At 35.4% G+C, this 20,920-nt stretch overlaps 1 protein-coding gene across 1 annotated transcript in view; it reads left to right on the plus strand.

Annotated features, from left to right (window-relative positions):
* Positions 1–20,920, plus strand: part of LOC141454880 (calcitonin gene-related peptide type 1 receptor-like) — a 154,746-nt gene that overhangs the window by 111,849 nt on the left and 21,977 nt on the right. The window contains exon 6 of the mRNA XM_074129570.1: positions 20,586–20,712. Coding sequence (XP_073985671.1) covers positions 20,586–20,712 — 127 coding nt within the window. The remainder of the gene's footprint in view (positions 1–20,585; positions 20,713–20,920) is intronic.

Below are 20,920 nucleotides of genomic sequence, written 5' to 3' on the forward strand. Positions count from 1 at the left end.
TGGGGAAAAGTGGCCCTAAAGGTCATCGAATTTTCTTCAAATCAGGAAATTTTGGTAGTGCATTTTTTTTGTTTTAACTTTCATTTAGATTTTTACAACTGCACAGAAATTAATGCAATAAGTAAAACAGATGGTCGATAATAGAGGTTGCTGATAGGCTAGGGCATCAAGCACACACTCTGGCGTGACTGGCGCGAACGGCGGCCATCCGTTAGCGATAGCAGTCGTAATATGCAGGAGAGTCACACTAGATAGCCGACGCTACATTCGCAGATGGTCGCGAGGCCACCGACGCTTCCAACTTCGTGGAGGGTTAGTTGGGCGAGTGGAGGTTGAGAGAGCTTTTATTAAAGGATTCATGTATGGGGATAGTCGGGAATGGAATTTTAGGTAACGGGATTTGGCTAGTACAGAGAGACGAAGTGATTTTTAAGGTCATTGTGAATAGTATAGTTAAAGACGTTGAAAGGAGCATTGACTAGGGTACGAAGGATTTTGGACTGAAGGGATTGACACATTTAAACCAAAAAATGATGTTAAACTTTTCAAAAAGGATTAAAACCCATAAATTACGCAGAAATGACCCTTTAAAGGAAAGCCAAATCATCCTGTCGCCTGGAAAAAAAACCCTTCATGGAATTTCCCCTGAAAAATGTAGCATATAAAGGTTTGCATGCAGGACACCTAATGAGTACAACAGGAATATCATTAATAGCCTCTTTTTTTATGAGAAAAAAGAAAAATGATAATTATCGATGCAATTTTCAGTTTTCGTCATATTTTTTTTCACAATCATGGAATATTTTCTTTAAAAAAAACGCATTTTTCTGACTCGGGGGACCTCATAAATGGTTATTTCCGGCGAAAATGATAAACGGAAAATTCGTAATGATCACAATAATTTTCTTATCTAGTTAAAAGGAAGTAGAAATCTATTTCCACCTTCCCAAAACTTGTTTTGGTAATGGGAAATGATTGGCCTTAAAGAACAAACAGAAAATCCCCTCTATTCTCTATGGTCAAGGAGGTTCTTTGCTTACTTTACCAACCCTTGAAGTTTTTATCGGAACTTTGTAACGTAATAATGATTTTCCTTCTTTATAAAAATAAATAAATAACTGTATTATTTATTTAATATTTGATTAGAAGCGTTTTAATAGAATTATAAAAACATTATGTATTGGACAACGTACACGGCAATTCAATTTACCCTATTATTTATGGTACCGGATGTAATTGAATCAATCGTTGGGGTACTTGGCTAGTGCGTGGGTGTCTCGGTTACGTCACTAGTTGTTTCCATTTATAATGGCTCCGCATAGATATTTCAACATTAAATTTATCATTTATATTTTAATAATTTATAAATTCAATTAATGGGAAAACTTTTTCGTAAAGAGCCATCATGACGTAATGTTACAAAGTGTTATTATTCGGGAAAATTCGGAGTCAGAAGGAAATTGATGTTGGTTAGATTGTACTTGGGAAAGCTATCAAAAGCCCTAATGGGTCCATTTAGTTACCCCATGTATATGGGTTTGTTATATGGTACTTACGTAAACCTAGAGTTTGTCTGCGTGTTCAGTAAACCCGCAAATAGGTGCCCACAATAACTGTATCTGCAAATCCTGTATTTATTGAGAGAATATTTGAGGGTAGATGGTATAAGTGTTGTCTGCGATGATAGGCTGGGATACACGTGGGGATGCCTAGATCAGTGACGAAATGGGAATATCCGTAGGGGAGGGATTAGCTAAATGAATTACGTACTGGATTCCCACGCTGGAGATGCTGTATAGCTGGACCATAGATTTTTCTCTTCCAAGGAGTTTCTTACAGCTCACGGTCCGGTGATGAAACAGTGATGTCTTTAAACGGCAGAACACTGTCCGGTGATGAAACAGTGTTGTTTTTAAACGACAGAACACTGTCCGGTGATGAAACAGTGGAGGTCTTTAAACGACAGAATACTGACCGGTGATGAAACAGTGGTGGTCTTTAAACGACAGAACACTGCCCGGTGATGAACAGAGTTGCCATTAAACGACAGAACACTATCCGGAAGCCTTTTCACTGAACGTACTTCCTCTTTCTCTTACTGCGACAATGTATTGCAACTGTGCAAATTTTCATTTTTCATTTTTCATCCGGAAGTGTCATTGAATTCGGAAAAAGTTTTTTTTAAAACCAGATTGTTCTATTTATGTGTCAGGATGTTCAGGAAATGAACTTCAAATTGGTCCCACCAAGGAAGCCATTAATTAACTATCAAAGTTCCCAAAACCGGAAAAGTACCATTGATGGTACTAAATGTATTTTGTAGATTTTTTTTGAAGACTTTTTCGAATAAGTTTAGAAATATTTTCGGAAAAGATTGTATGCACATTTTACTTACGGTGGTCTTACAAAGTTGATTTCAGAAATTTGACGAGGAAAATTCCATTAATTTTCCCTCGGGATCCCACAAAAACAAGAATATATACCACCGTTCTATTTCTTGTAAAAATTGACCGGAGTTACTACGTGTTAATGTACAAATATCCTGGATGTGAAATGGATTTAAGTCCAGAATCAGTAATTAAAAGATGATCTGGGACAATATACGAGGGTCGTTTGAAAAGTCCGTGCAAAGTCAGAGAGATAGCACCACTGGCTACTGGTATTGAGGTTATGTTTAGTTAGTAGCATCTCTTTGAAGAACACACACCAAGTTTCAACCAGGCACAAGTGACGCTGAACGTTCTGGACGCCCTGTTGAGGTTACTACTCCAGAAATCATTGATAAAATCCATGATATGGTGATGGATGACAGAAGAGTGAAGGTGCGTGAGATTGCTAGTGCTGTGGGCATCTCGAATGAATGGGTACAAAATATTTTGCATCAACATTTGGACATGACAAAGCTATCCGCAAGATGGGTGCTGCGATTGCTCACACTTGACCAAAAACGAAATCGTGTGAAGTGTTGCAAGGACGGTTTGCAGCTGTTCCAGAAGAATCCGCAGGACTTTAAGCGTCGTTTCGTCACTGTGGATGAAACATGGATACATCACTACACTCCTGAGACCGAAGAACAATCTAAACAATGGGTTACCAAGGGGGAATCTGCGCCAAAAAAGGCGAAGACCGTTCCTTCGGCCGGAAAGATTATGGCGACTGTCTTTTGGGATTCGCAAGGAATAATCCTCATCGACTATCTAGAAAAGGGTAAAACTATTACAGGTGCATATTATTCATCGTTATTGGACCGTTTGAAAACCGAGCTGCAAGAAAAACGCCCACGATTGGCCCACAAAAAAGTCCTTTTCCATCACGACAACGCACCAGCTCACACATCAGCAGTTGTGGTCGCAAAATTAATGGAAATAGGGTTCCAACTCGTTTCACATCCCCCTATTCTCCAGACTTGGCTCCCTCGGACTACTATTTGTTCCCCAATATGAAGAAATGGCTGGCGGGAAAAAGATTTTATTCAAACGAGGAGGTGATTGCAGAAACGAATGGCTATTTTTCAGACTTGGACAAATCCTATTATTCGGAAGGGATCAACAAACTAGAGCAGCGTTGGACGAAGTGTATAAGCCTAAAAGGAGACTATGTTGAAAAATAAAAAAGGTTTACCCCAAAAAATTAAGTAGTTTTTATTTTTGCACGGACTTTTCAAACGACCCTCGTACATATGTTAATTATAAACCTCAAAGTTCCCGAAGGATGAGGAACTATAGAACTATAGTGTAGTTGCAATCGAGACCCTGCTGTTCATATTAAGAACTTGTGTACTGTAGTTAATTATCAATAAAAATAATAAAAAATGATTCTTTTAAAATATAACAAAAACACCCTCATTTGTTTCTTCTGAATTGCTTATACGTAAGAAAAGCTGTGGAAAATGCATATTATGTTTGATTTTCAAAGTGAAAAACCATCCATCCTTGAACAATGTAAATGTTCTCAACTCGAGCTGACGGAACAATTAAATAATTTCCCGCTCCGTCGATCTTGGTTGCCCTAATTAATTTGTGTTTCCGCTTTTCCTGTTTTTCGGAAGTTATTTGTTAACAGGAAACGTGTTTTATTAGAGTTTTCGCTACAATGAAAGAGGGAAATTATATATTTTACTTTTCAATTTATATCATTAATTTGTTTTTTAAATTTCTGTATCAATTTTTTTTTTAAGTTTACTGGACTTTTTGGGGCCCCCTCAAAATAGAAAAAGTGTAAAGAGAGGGAGGATTCATTACTCCATTCTTTCCTGATGTTAAACCTCAAAGAAAAATTTTGTAACAAGGCTTAACTTCTAAGCCTTTCTGTTTCTAAAGGCGGAAGGAAGTGTGGGCAGACATTGCATGAATCTAGCAAAGGATAGCCTGACAGACAGATCTAAGGTGCTCTAACCTGGTGGTCGACCCTCTGGGCTGCCGTAGCTTTTTGGCCAACCCCCCAGGGGATCTAATCTAGGACAATTTTAAGAATTGCTACTTCGCCCTTCTCAGAAAGGTAAAGAACCGTAAATTTAGGGTTTCTTCGAAATCCCAGCAGATAGAACAAGTCCTTTTTTTCTTGCTCCTCTAACGTTGAAATAAAAAAAGATTATCCTGAACATTATTCCTAAATTATTGTGCAATATTTAGTGGAGAATTCATTCTTAGTAACGACTAAGTAAACCAGAGAATTTTAATTACAGTTATTATTTTCCCTTCTCACAAATTAATAACAACAAAAACCCAATTACAGTAATTTCAAATGACGATTACGATCTCAAGTAGAAATTACACTGTTCTTCTACTCAAAGCGCCACCCTAGTATAAAACAGCCTTCTATAATTAAACCACATACAGATCCATTTCCTCTCTCAGCAACTCTCTTGAGATGGGCAATGTGTGAGCTCGTTGCGTGTGAGGGAAGCTTTCTTGTAGTTTTGTGCTCTCAAGGAATTCAGTAATTTAATAATATGCAGAAGTATGCGAGACTTTGTTTCTAATAATAGGAATGCCTATTTTTTTTTTTCAGGCTATGTTTACGTACAGCTGCTGCCAATTAGGGTGTCGTGGACGAGGATTTATATTTAATATTAACTCTTTACCTAACAAACAATATCTAGCTAATCGCGTAAGTCGAACTCGCTTCATAACCATTACAACGCCCTCTTTTGCTTCTGTAATTTTTCAAATTAAAAACTTTATTGTTGTTCATTCTTTTTGGTGACTGATTCATAGTTTCAGTAGGATGAAAAAATAATTGCCATTTCAGTCGTGATACATTTATTCTGCCTAGCTTTCGACCTAGGGACTAGGTCATCTTCAGGGCTTTTATTACAGGCAATTTTTACATTACAGGGTTGGTGTGTCTTGTCTGTTCATGGACTCAGTCCATGTATAAATAAATGTATCTCGACTGAAATGGAATTTTTTTTTCATCCTATTAAAAACTTTAGTTTCTGGACCACAGGTATTAGAAAAATCAAACAGGTTTCTCCTTAATACTTTATCAAAATTAAAGTCAGTATAAAAGAAATTAGCGCCCTTTCCTGTATTTTATAATAAATTTTATTCTTCTCTCAGAACACATCTTTTCTTTGAGGGCCACATGTTTATTTTATAGCCTAATAAGGCAATTAGGTAACTTAGTTGTTTGTATGATTAATACGCGAATATTGCGAAACACGAATTGAAGAAGGTTGTCTTGTAATCAATCACACGAGTTATAAAATCATTTTGCTAAGAGTAAAAAAAATTTAACTACTTCATATACAAACATAACCTGCAAAATAACAGTAGCTAAGGTTACTAAGGTGGTATTCTGATTGGCCGATTTTTAGCGAAAAGTTTCTTGTCTAGGCCCTGTATCAAGTATTAAATTTCAAAGCTTTACGATTTACCGATTTAGGGTTGCACTCTACATACTGTGACAATCATACAAATACATTTACTTAGATGGAGATGTCAGTGGACCTCAAGAAACAGTTACTTCCGATGTAAACACGATCGCAATACTGTAAAAAAAAAGGGTAAACAATTATAATTTATCTTTAAAAACTTGATCTTGGTTAGAGATTAGGCTGTTCATTGGCTAAAGACTAAATTGGTATCCTTACACTCGATTAAAAAGAACTGAACTCAACAGCCGTTACCGCCTTTTGAAAAGGCTACTTAGAGAGATTCAGTCTCTCAACGAATAACTAACTACGTATACAGGGTGATCCATTTAAAACGCATTAATCGCTAGTAACTTTTTAGAACAGCAGAAATCCGGAAAAACGCATTAAATAAACTGTATGAATTTTTTTTGGTCTAGTTTTCAAATTTACCACCCCCGATGCTGTATCTTCATTTTTTGTCGGAGTTACGGGCAAAAACCTGATCGGGGTTTCATAAGGACCACTGGTTTTGACAATGATTATGAAAACTACATAAAAAACTATGAAAAATGACGTTAACCCCGTTTCGATATCCCTAATATTTGTTGAGATATTTAAGATCAAAGTTACCATTTTATCTATTCGAGAACGGTTTTCAATATTAATTTTGCCACCAGAAATACACCGTTTTGGGGAGGTCCTCTGACTGCAAAAAATGTTATTGGTGACGTAAAGAACAAAAATAATAATAATTGAAGATTTTAAAAAATGTAGTGTGATGTAATGGTTGTGGATTAATCAGGATAAATTAGTTTTATCATCAAATGGAAGCAAACATCACATCATTTTAATGTACTTCAAGTAAGTAAGTAAGTAAGTCTTCTTGACCTATGATTGCGGTAAGAATATCTTGGCCAGGGTGTTGGTCTTGTGGTCAAAATATCTATAAAATGGAGCAGAATCGAGCCATAGTTTATATAGATTTTTTTTTTGTTGTTGCAAATGATGCCCAGAATCGCCTCCCTCCCAAAGTAATGTATAGTCTTATGCTGAACACCCTGTATAATATACAATACCATTTAAATAAAAACCTTCCAGGAATGAAGGAATTGAACTTTTTGGGAATCAATCAAACTTCACAAAAACTACTAGAGACTTACAAATCCCTTCAATCCAGAATGCACGTTTCCAACTTAACCATCTACAAAGAGAGATCTTGAAATTCCTTTCGTAGCCCGTTCCTGGGTATAAAAAAAAATTTCCACCGAACCCTGCAGCAATCTTACCCTAATCAGCTTAGGGCGCCGCCTCACATCCCGTACCATCCCAGATAACTCTCCCAAGCTAGCTATACTACCAGTAGTAAGTCTGGCGATTTACTCATCGAGTGACGAGAGCAATTAGCTCATCTATTGGGAGTTAATTCTCTTGGAGGGAGCATGTTCAAGTGCTATCAATGTTGTAACATTACAAATGCTTGTGTAACAACACGCACACTCACAAATTTTCCCTTATCCCGTAAATTTACAATCACTACTCTAATGAAAAGCTTTATTAAAAGTCACAAAGGCTGAATTATGGATTCCAATCAGAGAATTTGCTACTTCATTATTAATAATAATTTAAATTAGCGCATTTAATATTCAGCGCACGTCTTCATTACTAATACATCGTTCTATTATTAGAAAAATTTTCATTTAATTGTAAAATTAAACTCCGGAAAATTTATTATTTCGCCCACAGAATAAATTAAATTTGAAAATCATTCTAAATAAATTTATTTATCAAACAATTTCCCTTTTATTTAATTTGGAAAAATCTAGTTTAGAATATACTAGGGAACAATAGCTTCACTTGTTTGTTCTATTGGCTAAAATGGGACTGGTGGGGGGGTTATTGCTTTTGTATTTTTTCACATTCCTGTTTTTTTTTTTTTTTTTTTTTAATGAGGAGAAAATATTTTTTCTATGTGAGAAAACAGGGCCTATATGTGATTAGAAAACTATAAATGATAATTTTTCCTGCCTCCAAAAATTTTTTGTAATCTTCTCTCCTGTTTTGGATGGTTATTTCCGTTATTTCACTCTCGAAATATTTTTGTTTCCTCTTAGTGACGCAAGCGGAAATACCAAAAAAGGTGGTTCCTTTAAATTTGGCATTCAAATTATTTATTTATTTAATTTTTTTAATATAAGGCACGTCAGCATCTTGTGGTTATTGGAGACTGGTCATTGGCTCAGAAGTTTTTTTTTAGGTAGTTACGGGCCTACAGTCAGTGTTCTCTCTTTACAGAAAATACTGCTTATCACCGGGACAGTGACCTGTAAGGAAATTTCTAGGAAGATAACAATCTAAGGGCTAGCAACTGGATTCGAACCAGTGATCTCTACGTTGGATTCCAATGTATTCATTCGCCCTTCCCTCATATTAACATCCCAGTTTTCTGCATTTACACCCCACTGTTCGGGGTAGGGTTTATTAAATACAAAAACAAATGGTCTTGAAGCCCAATAAATGCACAACTTTTTCTATAACTGGTTGACTGGTTGATTCTTGAATCTTTGAAAAAATACAGTTGAAAATTTTAACAAAAATCATCGAGAACGAATTTTTTAGACATTAAAGTAAAAATTTCATTGCTTATAAGAAACAGGAAATTTAATGCTCTTTCGTTTGGAACAAGCAGATTTGTTGTAGGATAAAGGATAGAAAAGTTACACCCCGTTTTTATGGTGAAAAACGCGAATATCGACGGAAAAGTTAAAAATGCAAATATCTTGGACACTATTGAGAATCGTGCCAAAGAGAATAGAATATTTACTGATGTATTTGAGCTGCTGAATCACCTCCAGAAGTTTTGACCTCTCCTCCGTGTACACCCTTTATATTAAAACTGTCCGGTAGGACAGTTGTATAAGGGTTGACCATCAAAAACTGCACGAAAAAGCGTAACGTTGAAAAACACCCAACTTTGACAATTTTTTTCTCTTTTTCTACAAAAGATAAAATTCCCAAATTTTCTTTAAAATATAGGGCAAATCCTCCTTTATAGCTGTATTTTTTTTGCAACAACCCAGATCTAATAGGTTTCGAGAAAAAAGTTGCCGAAAATGAGCAAAAACCGCTTTTTCAAAAAATGTTCTTGTTCTTGTTCTTCTTCTTCTTCTTGTTGTTGTTCTTGTTGTTACCTTTTTTGTAAACAACGTAGCGCCTAAACGCGTGAACCGATTTTCATGAATGAGGTGTCATTCGATTCAATATTTTATGTAGATGTGCCTTTTGGGGGTCTCGGCCCTGTACATCGAATGGGAGAGGAGTTAGCCCCCTTTATGTAAGGCCCCCTCCAAAATTATTATTACTAATTACTCTGTAAATCTTGGCCCGATTTTGATAAAATTTTGTAGGATGATAGGGTTAGGGCTCCCCTACCTAACAATAAAGCGACGATCTGCTCTTACACTTGTTAAGGGGAAGTATAGCAATCGTTTCAAATTATCGACACGTGAACCGATTTTCATGAATGAAGTGTCATTCGAATCGAAATTTTGTACAGATTTGTACTTTAAAAGTCTCGACGCTATGCCTCATAAGGAGGGGAGTTCGCCCCACCCAAATAAGGCCCTTTCTAAAACGATTATTACCAATATTTCTACAAAGCTTAGTCCGATTTTGATAAAATTTAGCTCAAATAAGTGGTTAAAGCTCCTCTACGTGGCTGTGAAGTGCCATCATGCTCTTACACCTACTAAGAGGAAGTACTGCAATCGTTAAAATTATCAATGAGTGAACCGATTTACATCAATGAATTGTCGTTCGATTCAAAATCTTTGCCTTTTAGGGAGAAATACTGTAATCGCAGTTTATTTTTCTTGCTCCTCTTAAAAGGAAGTACTGAAATCGCAGTTTAATTTTGCTATTTACGTACAAATACCTTCCTATTTTATTCAAAACGCTTTCTAAAAAAAATGGTTATTGAGGATGGTTTGGGGACCGCAACTATAATCATTCTTTAAAAAGATCTCTCCAGTGGTAATTACGGTTCCGATTTAACACCTTATCAGGTTATAATGATAGAATAGCTTATTCCAAATTTTAAAAAATCTGTAAAGCAGACGTAACTTTGCAAATAGACAAAAAGGAAAATCTATCCAAAAGGTACAAAAATCTCCTTAACAAAAACTTACAGTTTTAAAAGTTAAGTATAAGGGTTGATTAAACGCCAAAAGGTACACAAATCAGCAGTTCCCAACATTTCATTAATTCTTCATTGATATAATTTAAGTAATTTTACTGCATTAACTTTTCCTTCACATTTTTTAGAATTTATTAGATGTCACAGACCCTTATGCTGGCCAGTTCATTCATAATATTTTTTTATTATAATTATGATAAAATGAGTGATGAATTATTCTGAGTAGTCACATATACATGCATGTTAAAGTAGAAAAAAACAAACTTAGAGTCGGCCACTTTTTAAATTTCAATCACGGAGGATTCAAAACAATATTTCAGTCTTAAATTCGTCTTACCGAAATATTCGTGAGCACAAATAACGTACATTTAATAACGGGTAGATTATTCAACAATATTTACTCATTTCTCAATTGTAATTTAATTTAGTCCCCCTAATTTTACTTATGGTAAAATACTGGAATAATTAGCTGTCCTAAAAATATGCATATCTTTATTTTCTTTATTTTATATTACATATATATAACATTGTGGGAAGAACACCTAGATTGAGAATGTAATTGAAGAAAACTATATTATTTGCGATAAAGCCAGATTATTTATTACTTATTATTACAAACGTTTGACTACAACATAAAATAACAATTACTTTAATCGAAGAATGAACTTAAACCAATGATTTTTATTTAAAAATAAAAATAAATGCATAAAATCATTGATGTAAAAAAAGTTTATGAATTTTTTAGCCTCTTATTTTTTTTATATTTTTTATAACGTTTTCTTTTTCACCTGTGATTAATAGTTTGATTATTATAGTTAAATAGATATTACAGTCAATCTAAGTTAAATGGTGTGCTACTTGAGTAAATATTTTGTAGACGAAAATGGCCAGCATAAGGGTCTGTGACATCTAATAAATTCTAAAAAATGTGAAGGAAAAGTTAATGCAGTAAAATTACTTAAATTATATCAATGAAGTATTAATGAAATGTTGGGAACTGCTGATTTGTGTACCTTTTGGCGTTTAATCAACCCTTATACTTAACTTTTAAAACTGTAAGTTTTTGTTAAGGAGTTTTATACAATCAGTTAATATGAAGAGTATGAGGAACTGGTGCGGGAGGAGAGCAGAAGGAGAGAAACTACCCACCGGTAGCATTCTATGTAGGAGAGAGGATGACGTTTAAGTATTCAGACTGCGGGGTCACTGGCGATTCAGTCGGCGAAGAGGATTGTTAGGAGGATAGTCAGAGGAGGCGAGAGACAGTACAAGAGGATTTGAGCAAGTAGAGAGAGAGACTAGTATGGAACTTAAATTTATTTAAATTCAGATAAAGTTATCGTTATCATTTAGCGGCTGCTACTGAATTTGAGTTGAATTATTGCAACAGTTTATATTAGAGCACTGAGTTGTAATATGGAAATGTAATATGGAGCATTCAGGATTTTAGACTGTAGTGTCCTATAGGTTTGTAGGCGTTTGGAGTTAAAGGGTTTGGTTAAGCCCCAACACTTCGGCTCTCGTAGATCCATAGCGGTGTTAACAGGGTCTTGTAGATTGTTAGTTTGTAAGTAAGTAGCTTGAAGCGTCTGTTCACGTCTTGTCGTTTCATTCGAAACAGACTGTCGAATGTGGGTAGCAGACTGTAATCTAGAATAGAAAGATCCAAACAATACTAGTTTATTTTTTCGCAATAACTAGGACTAAAATTCAACCGTAAACTGAAGGAGTTAGTGCACAGATATGTGGGCGGTGCTTGACTAAGATACCACCAATAAAACTTGCTGAAGTAGCGAAACGGCTGCCCCTTGTCATAACTATTTCTACAGACTATATTTAGTCTCTGTCTTTCACTAATTACTAAATATCTATTTGTGAATGAATTGAAGAAGTAAAAAAATAGTGGTGAATGGGGAAAAAAAAGTTGTAAAAAGTTCATGAAATTTTTAACCGTACTGTCATAAAAAGAAATGAAAACTCTAATAAGACCAATATTGACATTTCATTTATTGCAGTAAAATGAAAAGTAATAATCAGAATGTTAGCCGTCAGTTAGTTACACTAGCCAATGCGTTGCAAATAGTCAAACAAATGTAGTATGTATTCGTTGATTGCAAGCAAACAATAAAAGTAAAAGCAATAACATCGTGCCAGAACATAACAGTTATATCAATAACACCCTTCCGGTTCCGTAATTGCTTCTGTGGCAAAGCCACAGTTATTTGCAGCGCTAAATTTGAAATTAAAATAGTATAACTAGAATTTTCTTTTTCTAAAAACGTATACCAATAAAATGGTATTAAAATGCATTGCAGAAAAGCAATTTTCTTTGAAAATTGTGTTAAAATATTTACATTTAAGCCTTTTCTAAGGATAATCTTGTTAGGTAAACCAAGATTACTCGTATATTTTCTCTTACTCTACTAAAGTAAAAGAAAATACTGTAATCGTGCTGATGTTCGATTTTCATTACTGATAATTGTGGAGATTGGACACGATAGTCAACAGGTTTACTAGGGCCATGACATGTATGGACCGATTTTTCACTTCGTGGAAAATAAAAATTAACCCCTTAAAAACAGAGGCTGTCCTTTTCACTAAGCGCAGGCCGATCTTGTATCGACATGTCCACTTCGGGGGACGGATTGTGCCGTGAGCTGCCACTATCAAGTATCTTGGGGGTGTTACTGGATAGTGGGCTGACTTTTACCCCCCACATAAAGGACAGAGTCAATAAAGGTAAGGGAGCCATTCGAGTGCTATTCCCGCTGTTCTGCAGGGACTCTAAACTGTCTCTAAGAGAATAAACTCCTCCTGTACAAGGTTAGGCCCATGTTACTTTATGCTTGTCCCTCCTGGAGTCTGACATGTCCGTCCAATATCGCCTCGCTGCAAATCATACAAAATATATTCCTCAGGCTTGTGACAACTTCCCCCCGCTACAGACCGTATTATAGACCTACACTCGTAACACCAACATGGACTATATAGAACACTACATCAAGCGCCTCGCTACTGATTTCCTCAGTAAGTGTGAATCAAGTCACAACCACCTCTGCAGACAAATAGGGGACTATAGTGTGGACACGGTGCTCAGGAACAGGAGAGTTAGGGACTCCCTGAATTGAAATCTCTCTTATAAGCTGGGGTTTTTTCATTGTTTTTCCCCTTAGTATAGAATATAATTTAATAAATGAGTTGTAAGAAACTATGTCTGGAGGTTATAGTACATAATTGGCGCTCCAATGTATATATGTATGTATTTTGTATGTGAAATAAAATTTTTATCTATCTATCTTGTGACAACTTCCCCCCGCTACAGACCGTATTATAAACCTACACTCGTAACACCAACATGGACTATATAGAACACTACATCAAGCGCCTCGCTACTGGTTTCCTCAGTAATTGTGAATCAAGTCACAGAACAGAACTAATAGATATTAATGATAATTGCACCCACTTCATATTAGTAAGAGTCAAAATGTGAAACTGAATTTCCCGAATTTGAAGAAAAATGGCTGATCGAATTTCCCAAGTCACTTTGCTAAAAAGATTTTTCACTATTTTAAGATTTCCTTGAAAACGACTCCTAGGATTTCATTTAAACTTCCTGTAGTTGGTTACAAATAAATCGATCTCATATTTTCTGGAAAACTCGATTCAGTGATAACCTCTAGTGATATTTCCTGTACTATCTCTTGTGTAATATTAGGGGTATTGTTCAATGTGTGAGCTAAAAATCGAGTTTGAAGGCAATTCTCCAACCGGAAGTACCACTCCACTTTCTCGAAAATAGCTCCTAGGTTATTCCGGAAATATCATTTTTTTGTAGGTAAAGCTTTTCGGCAAGCTTCTAAATTTCAGAGTAACGTACCTCGTATTTATTTTTACAAAACTCTAATGTTGGAGTGAATTAATAATATTCCAAGGACAGAACTAAACAGACGCTATCGACAACTTATAAGACTCTTAGACAACCAAAAAGGCTAATTTGTACTTATAATTTAAAACCCATCTGGGCGTATAGAATAGAACTGTAGGGGTTCAACCAAACGCTCCAATCTCCAAAGAATTCAATCTTTACAATCTAAAATACTTCAAACCATAGAGAACAATTTTATCTTCCCAACAGGAGTATTCAGGGACTGATCGTAACATTCCTTTTATCATCATCTAAATTGCCAAAACCCCAATGCAGGAAACTTCACTTTACGCTGCATTCACACGTAATTTCTCTAGCTCAAAATCTTTATTCTAGAACTCTTCCCACCCAACTAGAAGACATCTTAAAAGACAATGGCCTCATGATCTCCTCTCTAGTAAAGTGAGTGGACTAACAGTCTAATGTAGAGTTACCAATAGGTTTACTTTTACCGTTTCCTGTTATTTATTTTAATTTTTTTATTCACTGAATAAAATAAATTAAAATGTACAAAATAAATACTTCCTTTTCTGAAATGTATCGATTGGGTAAACATAATCAATTTAATTGGCCATTTACTTCATTTCTAATCATTGGAGAGTTCCTAATTGGATACCATTCGCTCAATAATTTTTCTTCGTAAAATTTTGAGTAGCTTTTATTTTCATTCGCTAAATTTGCGTACACTTGCAGCAAGGAAGGAAAAACACTATACTTCCGGTAAAACTCGTAACCAAGAAGTTTTCTCTCAATCACAATACTGCGGAAGCGAAAATTGTCGCTTGGTTTTTCAAACACATACAAAGGCAAAATACGAAGAAGATGAAAATAACCAAAAACAGGAAAAAGCGAATAAACTTCCCGTTGGACTAATATCTTACGTCAATAGAGGAAAAGAGGAAATTCCTTAGAGGACCGTACTTTAACCTGGCCAATGTACAAGGAAGGTTCCATTTATTGCTTCACTAGGTCTTAGTATAACTTAGTACTCTACCCTCGGCACAACAGTCACACAGTTGGGAAAGCCTTCATAACACTTCCGCCCAGCATATGCTCACCTAATTACACACTTTGCCCCGAACAGTAGCACTAAGTTAGTCAAATAAATAAACTAATTAGAACACCAGATGGCTTAACCAGTTGCAAAGTAAATTAAGCACGCTGTAAAGTTTTATTATCAAAAATTTAAATTTTATTGGGAGACCAACTTGTTGAATGTTTTTTTTTATTATTCAAGGTTTAAATTTAGATTTTCTAAATAACGACTTTAGAAAAAAGAGTTAGCTAAGTGGTTAGAGTAACGAATTCCCATCCGAGTTCGAATCTAAATCCTTGCTCTTAGATTTTTTCTTTCTAGCAGCTACTTACAGCACACTCTCTGGTTGTCTGAAACGAGAGAGAGCACTGTCCGAGATCGGCCGGCATTTCACTGAAAAAAGAGACTGTATATTGCCGGCTTCCGAATAGGGCTCCCACGTTACACAATGGACGGAGCGAAATAGTAGAGGTAAAATGGCGGTTCGGGCACACATAAATTGTACCAGATCCAAACACCTCCAAATCTAACCGGGTAATCATCGAGTTCAACGAAGCTGTAAGCCATATCCATCAGCACCATTCTACCCCACCTATCATCGAATTTGACGAGGCTGAAATCCGCACCATCACAAAAAAAAAGAGGAATCGTTTTAAAAGATCTAAAGATTTAAAAGATTTAAATCGGTATAGATATACTCAGATCTCAGAACTGTTAAATAATAATTTTGTTCAGAATAATGTTTGAAATAAATAGGTTTATGGCAGAGAAGTTTAAAATAAACAACAGACTAAAGGGTTTTTTTAAGCGTATGCATATGCTTTTAAAACGATTCCTCTTTTTTTTTGTGATGGTGAGGATTTCAGCCTCGTCAAATTCGATGAAAGGTGGGGGTAGAATGGTGCTGATGGATATGGCTTACAACTTCTTTGAACTCGATGATTACTTGGTCAGATTTGAAGGTGTTTGGATCTGGTACAATTTAGGTGCGCCAGAACCGCCATTTCCCTACTACTACAAAAAAAGAGAATAATCTGAGTGTTCCGTGATCTTTGCGAGGGAATCTAGTACGCTGACCTTCTACCTTTCTTCCTTTCTTGGGTCTTTAACATTATAAAGAAGGGTTAGGTTTGGTCTTGGAATACGAAGTTCTAAGATAATCCCTTCATTGGTAGTACCACTGTACTGCTTATACTTCGATCTATAATTTTTATTTGATTTCAGAGTATTCTTAGCAACGATGCAGTAGATTTTTTTTTTATTTATTTATTTTGTAATTTACAATCTGTATACAGTTGTACACAATCAGTAAATATGGAGAGAGTGATGAACTGGTGCGGGAGGAGAGCTGAAGGAGAGAAACTACCCAGCGGTAGCGCTCTCTATAGGTGAGAGGAGAATGTGAGGAGGAGAGAGAAGAGATAGGAGAATAATGGTGTTTAGGCCTTCAGACTACAAGGAAGTCGCGGGGTCACTGGCGATTCAATCGGCGAGGAGTATTAGGGATGTCAGAGGAAGCGAAAGACAGTACAAGAGGATTAGAGCTAGTAGAGAGAGTAGTATGGGAATTTTGATATTTAGTCTTGGCGAGTTGGTCTATAAAGGGAATGTTGAGGTCGTTGTGAAGAGTGAGGTTAGACACCGTAGAAAGGAGCGTCAGCTATCTGTCGGAGGAGTTTTGACTGAAATGTTCTGTACAGTCCGTATGTTTGTAGGTTTGGCTGAACCCTAAAGCTCTAGTCCGTAAGTCCACATAGGTTTGAGGATAATGTTGTATATTAAGCGTTTGAGTTCAATGGGTAATTTGGAGCGTCGTCCAAGAAGTCTGTAAAAAAGCAGTTTCGCACGTTTTGTATGCAGTAGATTAAAAATATGATTTCAGTTTAATAATTTGGATAATGTAAGAGTTGGAAATGTTTAAATATTCAGATTTTGATAAAATATAACGATAAGAATCCAGAAGATTATATTAAGAGAGAGAGTTGGGTGTGAGTTTACACCAGATTTTACAGGAAAGGGCTTGGAAAACATCCCCCAAGGGTGGGACTGTGATCATTCAAAGGCCCTTTGAAGCAGAAGGAAGAGAAAATTGCGTCTTATATCCTAGTTTGATTGCATAGCGAATCGCAGTCATTAGTTTGTGACAAGGCACTTCAAAGATCAGGCCAGGGAGGATGGCAAAAAAACGAAAGTTGGGGAAAAACCTTGCATTTTGTAAGAAAAGTGGCGGCTTTCTTCTCCCCACACCCGTTTTATGTTTTCCGAAGTTTTTACACGGGGTAACTATTGCTGTCACTTGAGAGGAGTAACGACTTCACTCCAAGTAGAGGGGTAGCTGGCTAACTAAAGGGAGGGAGCAAACCCTCCAATAAGTAGAGATCCTGGCCTAATCCTTCCTCTAACCCTAAAGTTCTAAGATTAAGAGAGGCCCTGTCTGGAATGGTAAATTCTTTAGGAGAATTGAAAACTCCTAATAGTTCCAATAAGAGGTTTTAGTTAGCGAATTTGTCACACAACTATTTCCCATTTCTGACATTGATGGGCACATTTTTGGGCCTTTAATCTCTTTGGGAAATTAAATTTATTCAAGGAGAAAAACACTATATCAAGTTTTCATTAACTCAGTTCAATTTTCCAATAAAATATTCATCAATAATTAAAATTTAATAAATAAAATTCTTTCAAAATAAATACATTAATTGGGAAAATTAGAGTTGATTCTAGACTCTGGATATTATCTAGTTTAGGGTAAACCAGAGACCTAATTCACAATATCTGTTGGTAGGCCTGACCACTAAAACCGCCAAACACCGTTGACCATTAACAGTAATTTCAACTTTATCAACTATTCATACACTAAAATATATTTCAACAGCCTCTATTTTGTGGTGTAAATTATTGATTATAGATCATTATTATCAATTATTAATTCTTTTAGAAGGGATTTTTGATTGCCAGTTATTTTTAAAAGAAAAATATGCAGCGTAAATCTCTAAGAGACTAATTTGTACACGATTTAATCGCCGATTGTTAAAACATATTTCATGATTCCCTTCTCAAAATTATTTAGGTTTTGCAAACCCTTGGGCAAACTTTGAGAAACGTACTAACACATTCTTGCGTGAACGCCTTTTCACACACTTTACAGACGCAGACAATCTAAAAACATGCACTAGGACGGGTGTTCTTACCCTAATGCAGTGGACGTCAAAAATACTGCGGCTCGCCTAGCCTCATGCGGCTCTTTGGCCCCGTTAAGTGTGGCTCTTACACATAAAATACCACGTGCGGGTGCGCACGTACAGTGCGATTTGTAAAAACTTTATAGATGACGGTTTTCGGCCTGGGCAAGTTTTTCTTGAAGAAGTAGTGTTAGAAGGGGATGTAGGTAAAATTACCATTCTGTCTCTCGGGACTCAGACCATGTGCAATCGCTGTCATTTGCTCCGCTTTTGCTGCTTGTGACAATGTCTTCGAAAAAGATTGATTTGCACGTGAGATAATTTTTAAGTACTGAAGTTCATGCAAAATGAAGCAATGCCTTTAACAACGAACTACACCTAGCCCCAGACTTCTCTTATATTGCAAAATCTTCCAGCATCAAAAATCTCTGAATTCGGTAAGATCTTCAAAGAAGAAACATATTACATTTAAAGACTCTCGTACATTCGCTAAGTTAGAGAAACCAACTAAAGAAGTTAACGAGAATTTTGTTTAATTACAAAGAAACTGATGTGAACAGTCACACGACTTTTTATTACTTTAATCTACAGGTGCCACGGTTAGAGACTAGACCTGTAAAGTTAAGATGTATTGTTGGTTTAGTGTTTAGTGGGTTCGATTCCCGGTCTTTAGGCCTTGGATTTTATCTAATAGTTAATAAAAGAAATTTTCAGTAAAGTATGTTAGGCGGTTATAGACTAGACCCGCAAAGCTAAGATGTATTGTTGGTTTAGTGGGTTCGATTCCCCGGTCTCTAGGCCTTGGATTTTATTTAATGGTTAATAAAAGAAATTTATAGTAAAGTATGTTAGGCGGTTATAGACTAGACCCGCAAAGCTAAGATGTATTGTTGGTTTAGTGGGTTCGATTCCCCGGTCTCTAGGCCTTGGATTTTATTTAATGGTTAATAAAAGAAATTTACAGTAAAGTATGTTAGGCGGTTATAGACTAGACCCGCAAAGCTAAGATGTATTGTTGGTTTAGTGGGTTCGATTCCCCGGTCTCTAGGCCTTGGATTTTATTTAATGGTTAATAAAAGAAATTTATAGTAAAGTATGTTAGGCAGTTATAGGCTAGACCCGCAAAGCTGAGATATATTGCGGTACTAGTCTATATTCCCAATGGTTAATACGAGAAATTTATAGTAAAGTATGTTAGGCGGTTATAGGCTAGACCCGCAAAGCTAAGATGTATTGTTGGTTTAGTGGGACCCGGGGGGGTCTTTAGGCGTTGGATTTTATTTAATGGTTAATAAGAGAAATTTATAGTACAGTAGCCTCCGTCCACGACACCTAATTGGTAGTTGGACCTGATTTTTGTATGTCATATGTAATCCCAACTTTTTAATGCCTCCAAACCACTTTTAATAATAATAATAATAGTAATAATAATTATTAATTATTTAAGACTAACTTATAAATTTACTGGTAAGTAACAGTATTGGAATTCGTCAAAATCTTGGTTGGATATTTATTGGTTAAAACTCGATTTGGAACATTTGAAAATATCGATACATCCTCGTTATCTAGTTACAGAAAGAGAAAGTAACTTTTTTATAAATCTTTTATCATGGTTAGATAAATTTTGAGGATTTAGCAAAAGTAATTAATAAAAATGGGAAATTCTTTCTAATCCCCAATATTGGTAACACTGTCTGGATTACATCTTGAAATAGGGACAAATAAATGGTAAATGATCAAGTCCCGTAAGCGCTTGACGATTATTAATAGTACCATTTTTATGAATGGAATAGGATATTAAAATAATGAATAATTCTGCGCTTCAGCACGCAATTGTATCTAACAATAGAACAATAGAATTCAAAACCCAAAATTTAACCTTTACTTGTTTTATGTTATTACGAAAAAATTTACAGTTATAAAAGGAGGATTTGCCCTATATTATAAAGAAAATTTGGGAATTTTATCTTTTATAGAAAAAGAGAAAAAAATTGTCAAAGTTGGGTGTTTTTCAACGTTACGCTTTTTCGTGCGGTTTTTGACTGATTAACCCTTATACAACTGTCCTACCGGAAACAGTTTTAATAAAATTTAACGATAAAACGTTTATTTAATGTTATAATTTAACGTTAATTTATATATTATATAAATGCCCTCACTAAATAAATATTTGGCTAATTACAATACAAGTGAAAATTCTAGACTAGCTATAATAATATACACGTACTTTATTTATTTATATATTTATATATATATGTATTTATATATTTATGTATTCAATTATTTATGTATTTATGTATATCTGATCCTACTAATACAGAAACATCGGCGATATTTGTATTATTTTATTTTATTTTTTTAAATATTTTTATTTTCATTTGTTTTGTTTATAGAAGCCTGCGATGCACTAGAATTGCCATCCATGTACAGCTGTTTTCCTCGTTTGCCGCCAATAATCTGATGTGGATCATCTGGTATAAAACAGTGGTCGGGAACACTTCCGTTGTACAAGAAAATCAGGTGAGAATAATATTTTTTCAATGAAAAAAAAAAAAAGAGTGATTTGACATACGACCCATCCTTGCTGTAAAACTCGGTTTTGAAACATATCTAGATATAAAAGTGCAGTTTACTCAGGATTGTCACGTTGAGGGAAACTTAATTTGTCCTCAAAATGCTCTAATAAATACTTAAATTGAAATACAATTTTTTTTTTTATTTGATTTGA

Source organism: Rhodnius prolixus, unplaced genomic scaffold (assembly GCF_049639745.1).
Source record: "Rhodnius prolixus isolate KJV_2025 unplaced genomic scaffold, Rpr scaffold_15, whole genome shotgun sequence".
In the NCBI taxonomy this organism is placed as follows: Eukaryota; Metazoa; Arthropoda; class Insecta; order Hemiptera; family Reduviidae; genus Rhodnius; species Rhodnius prolixus.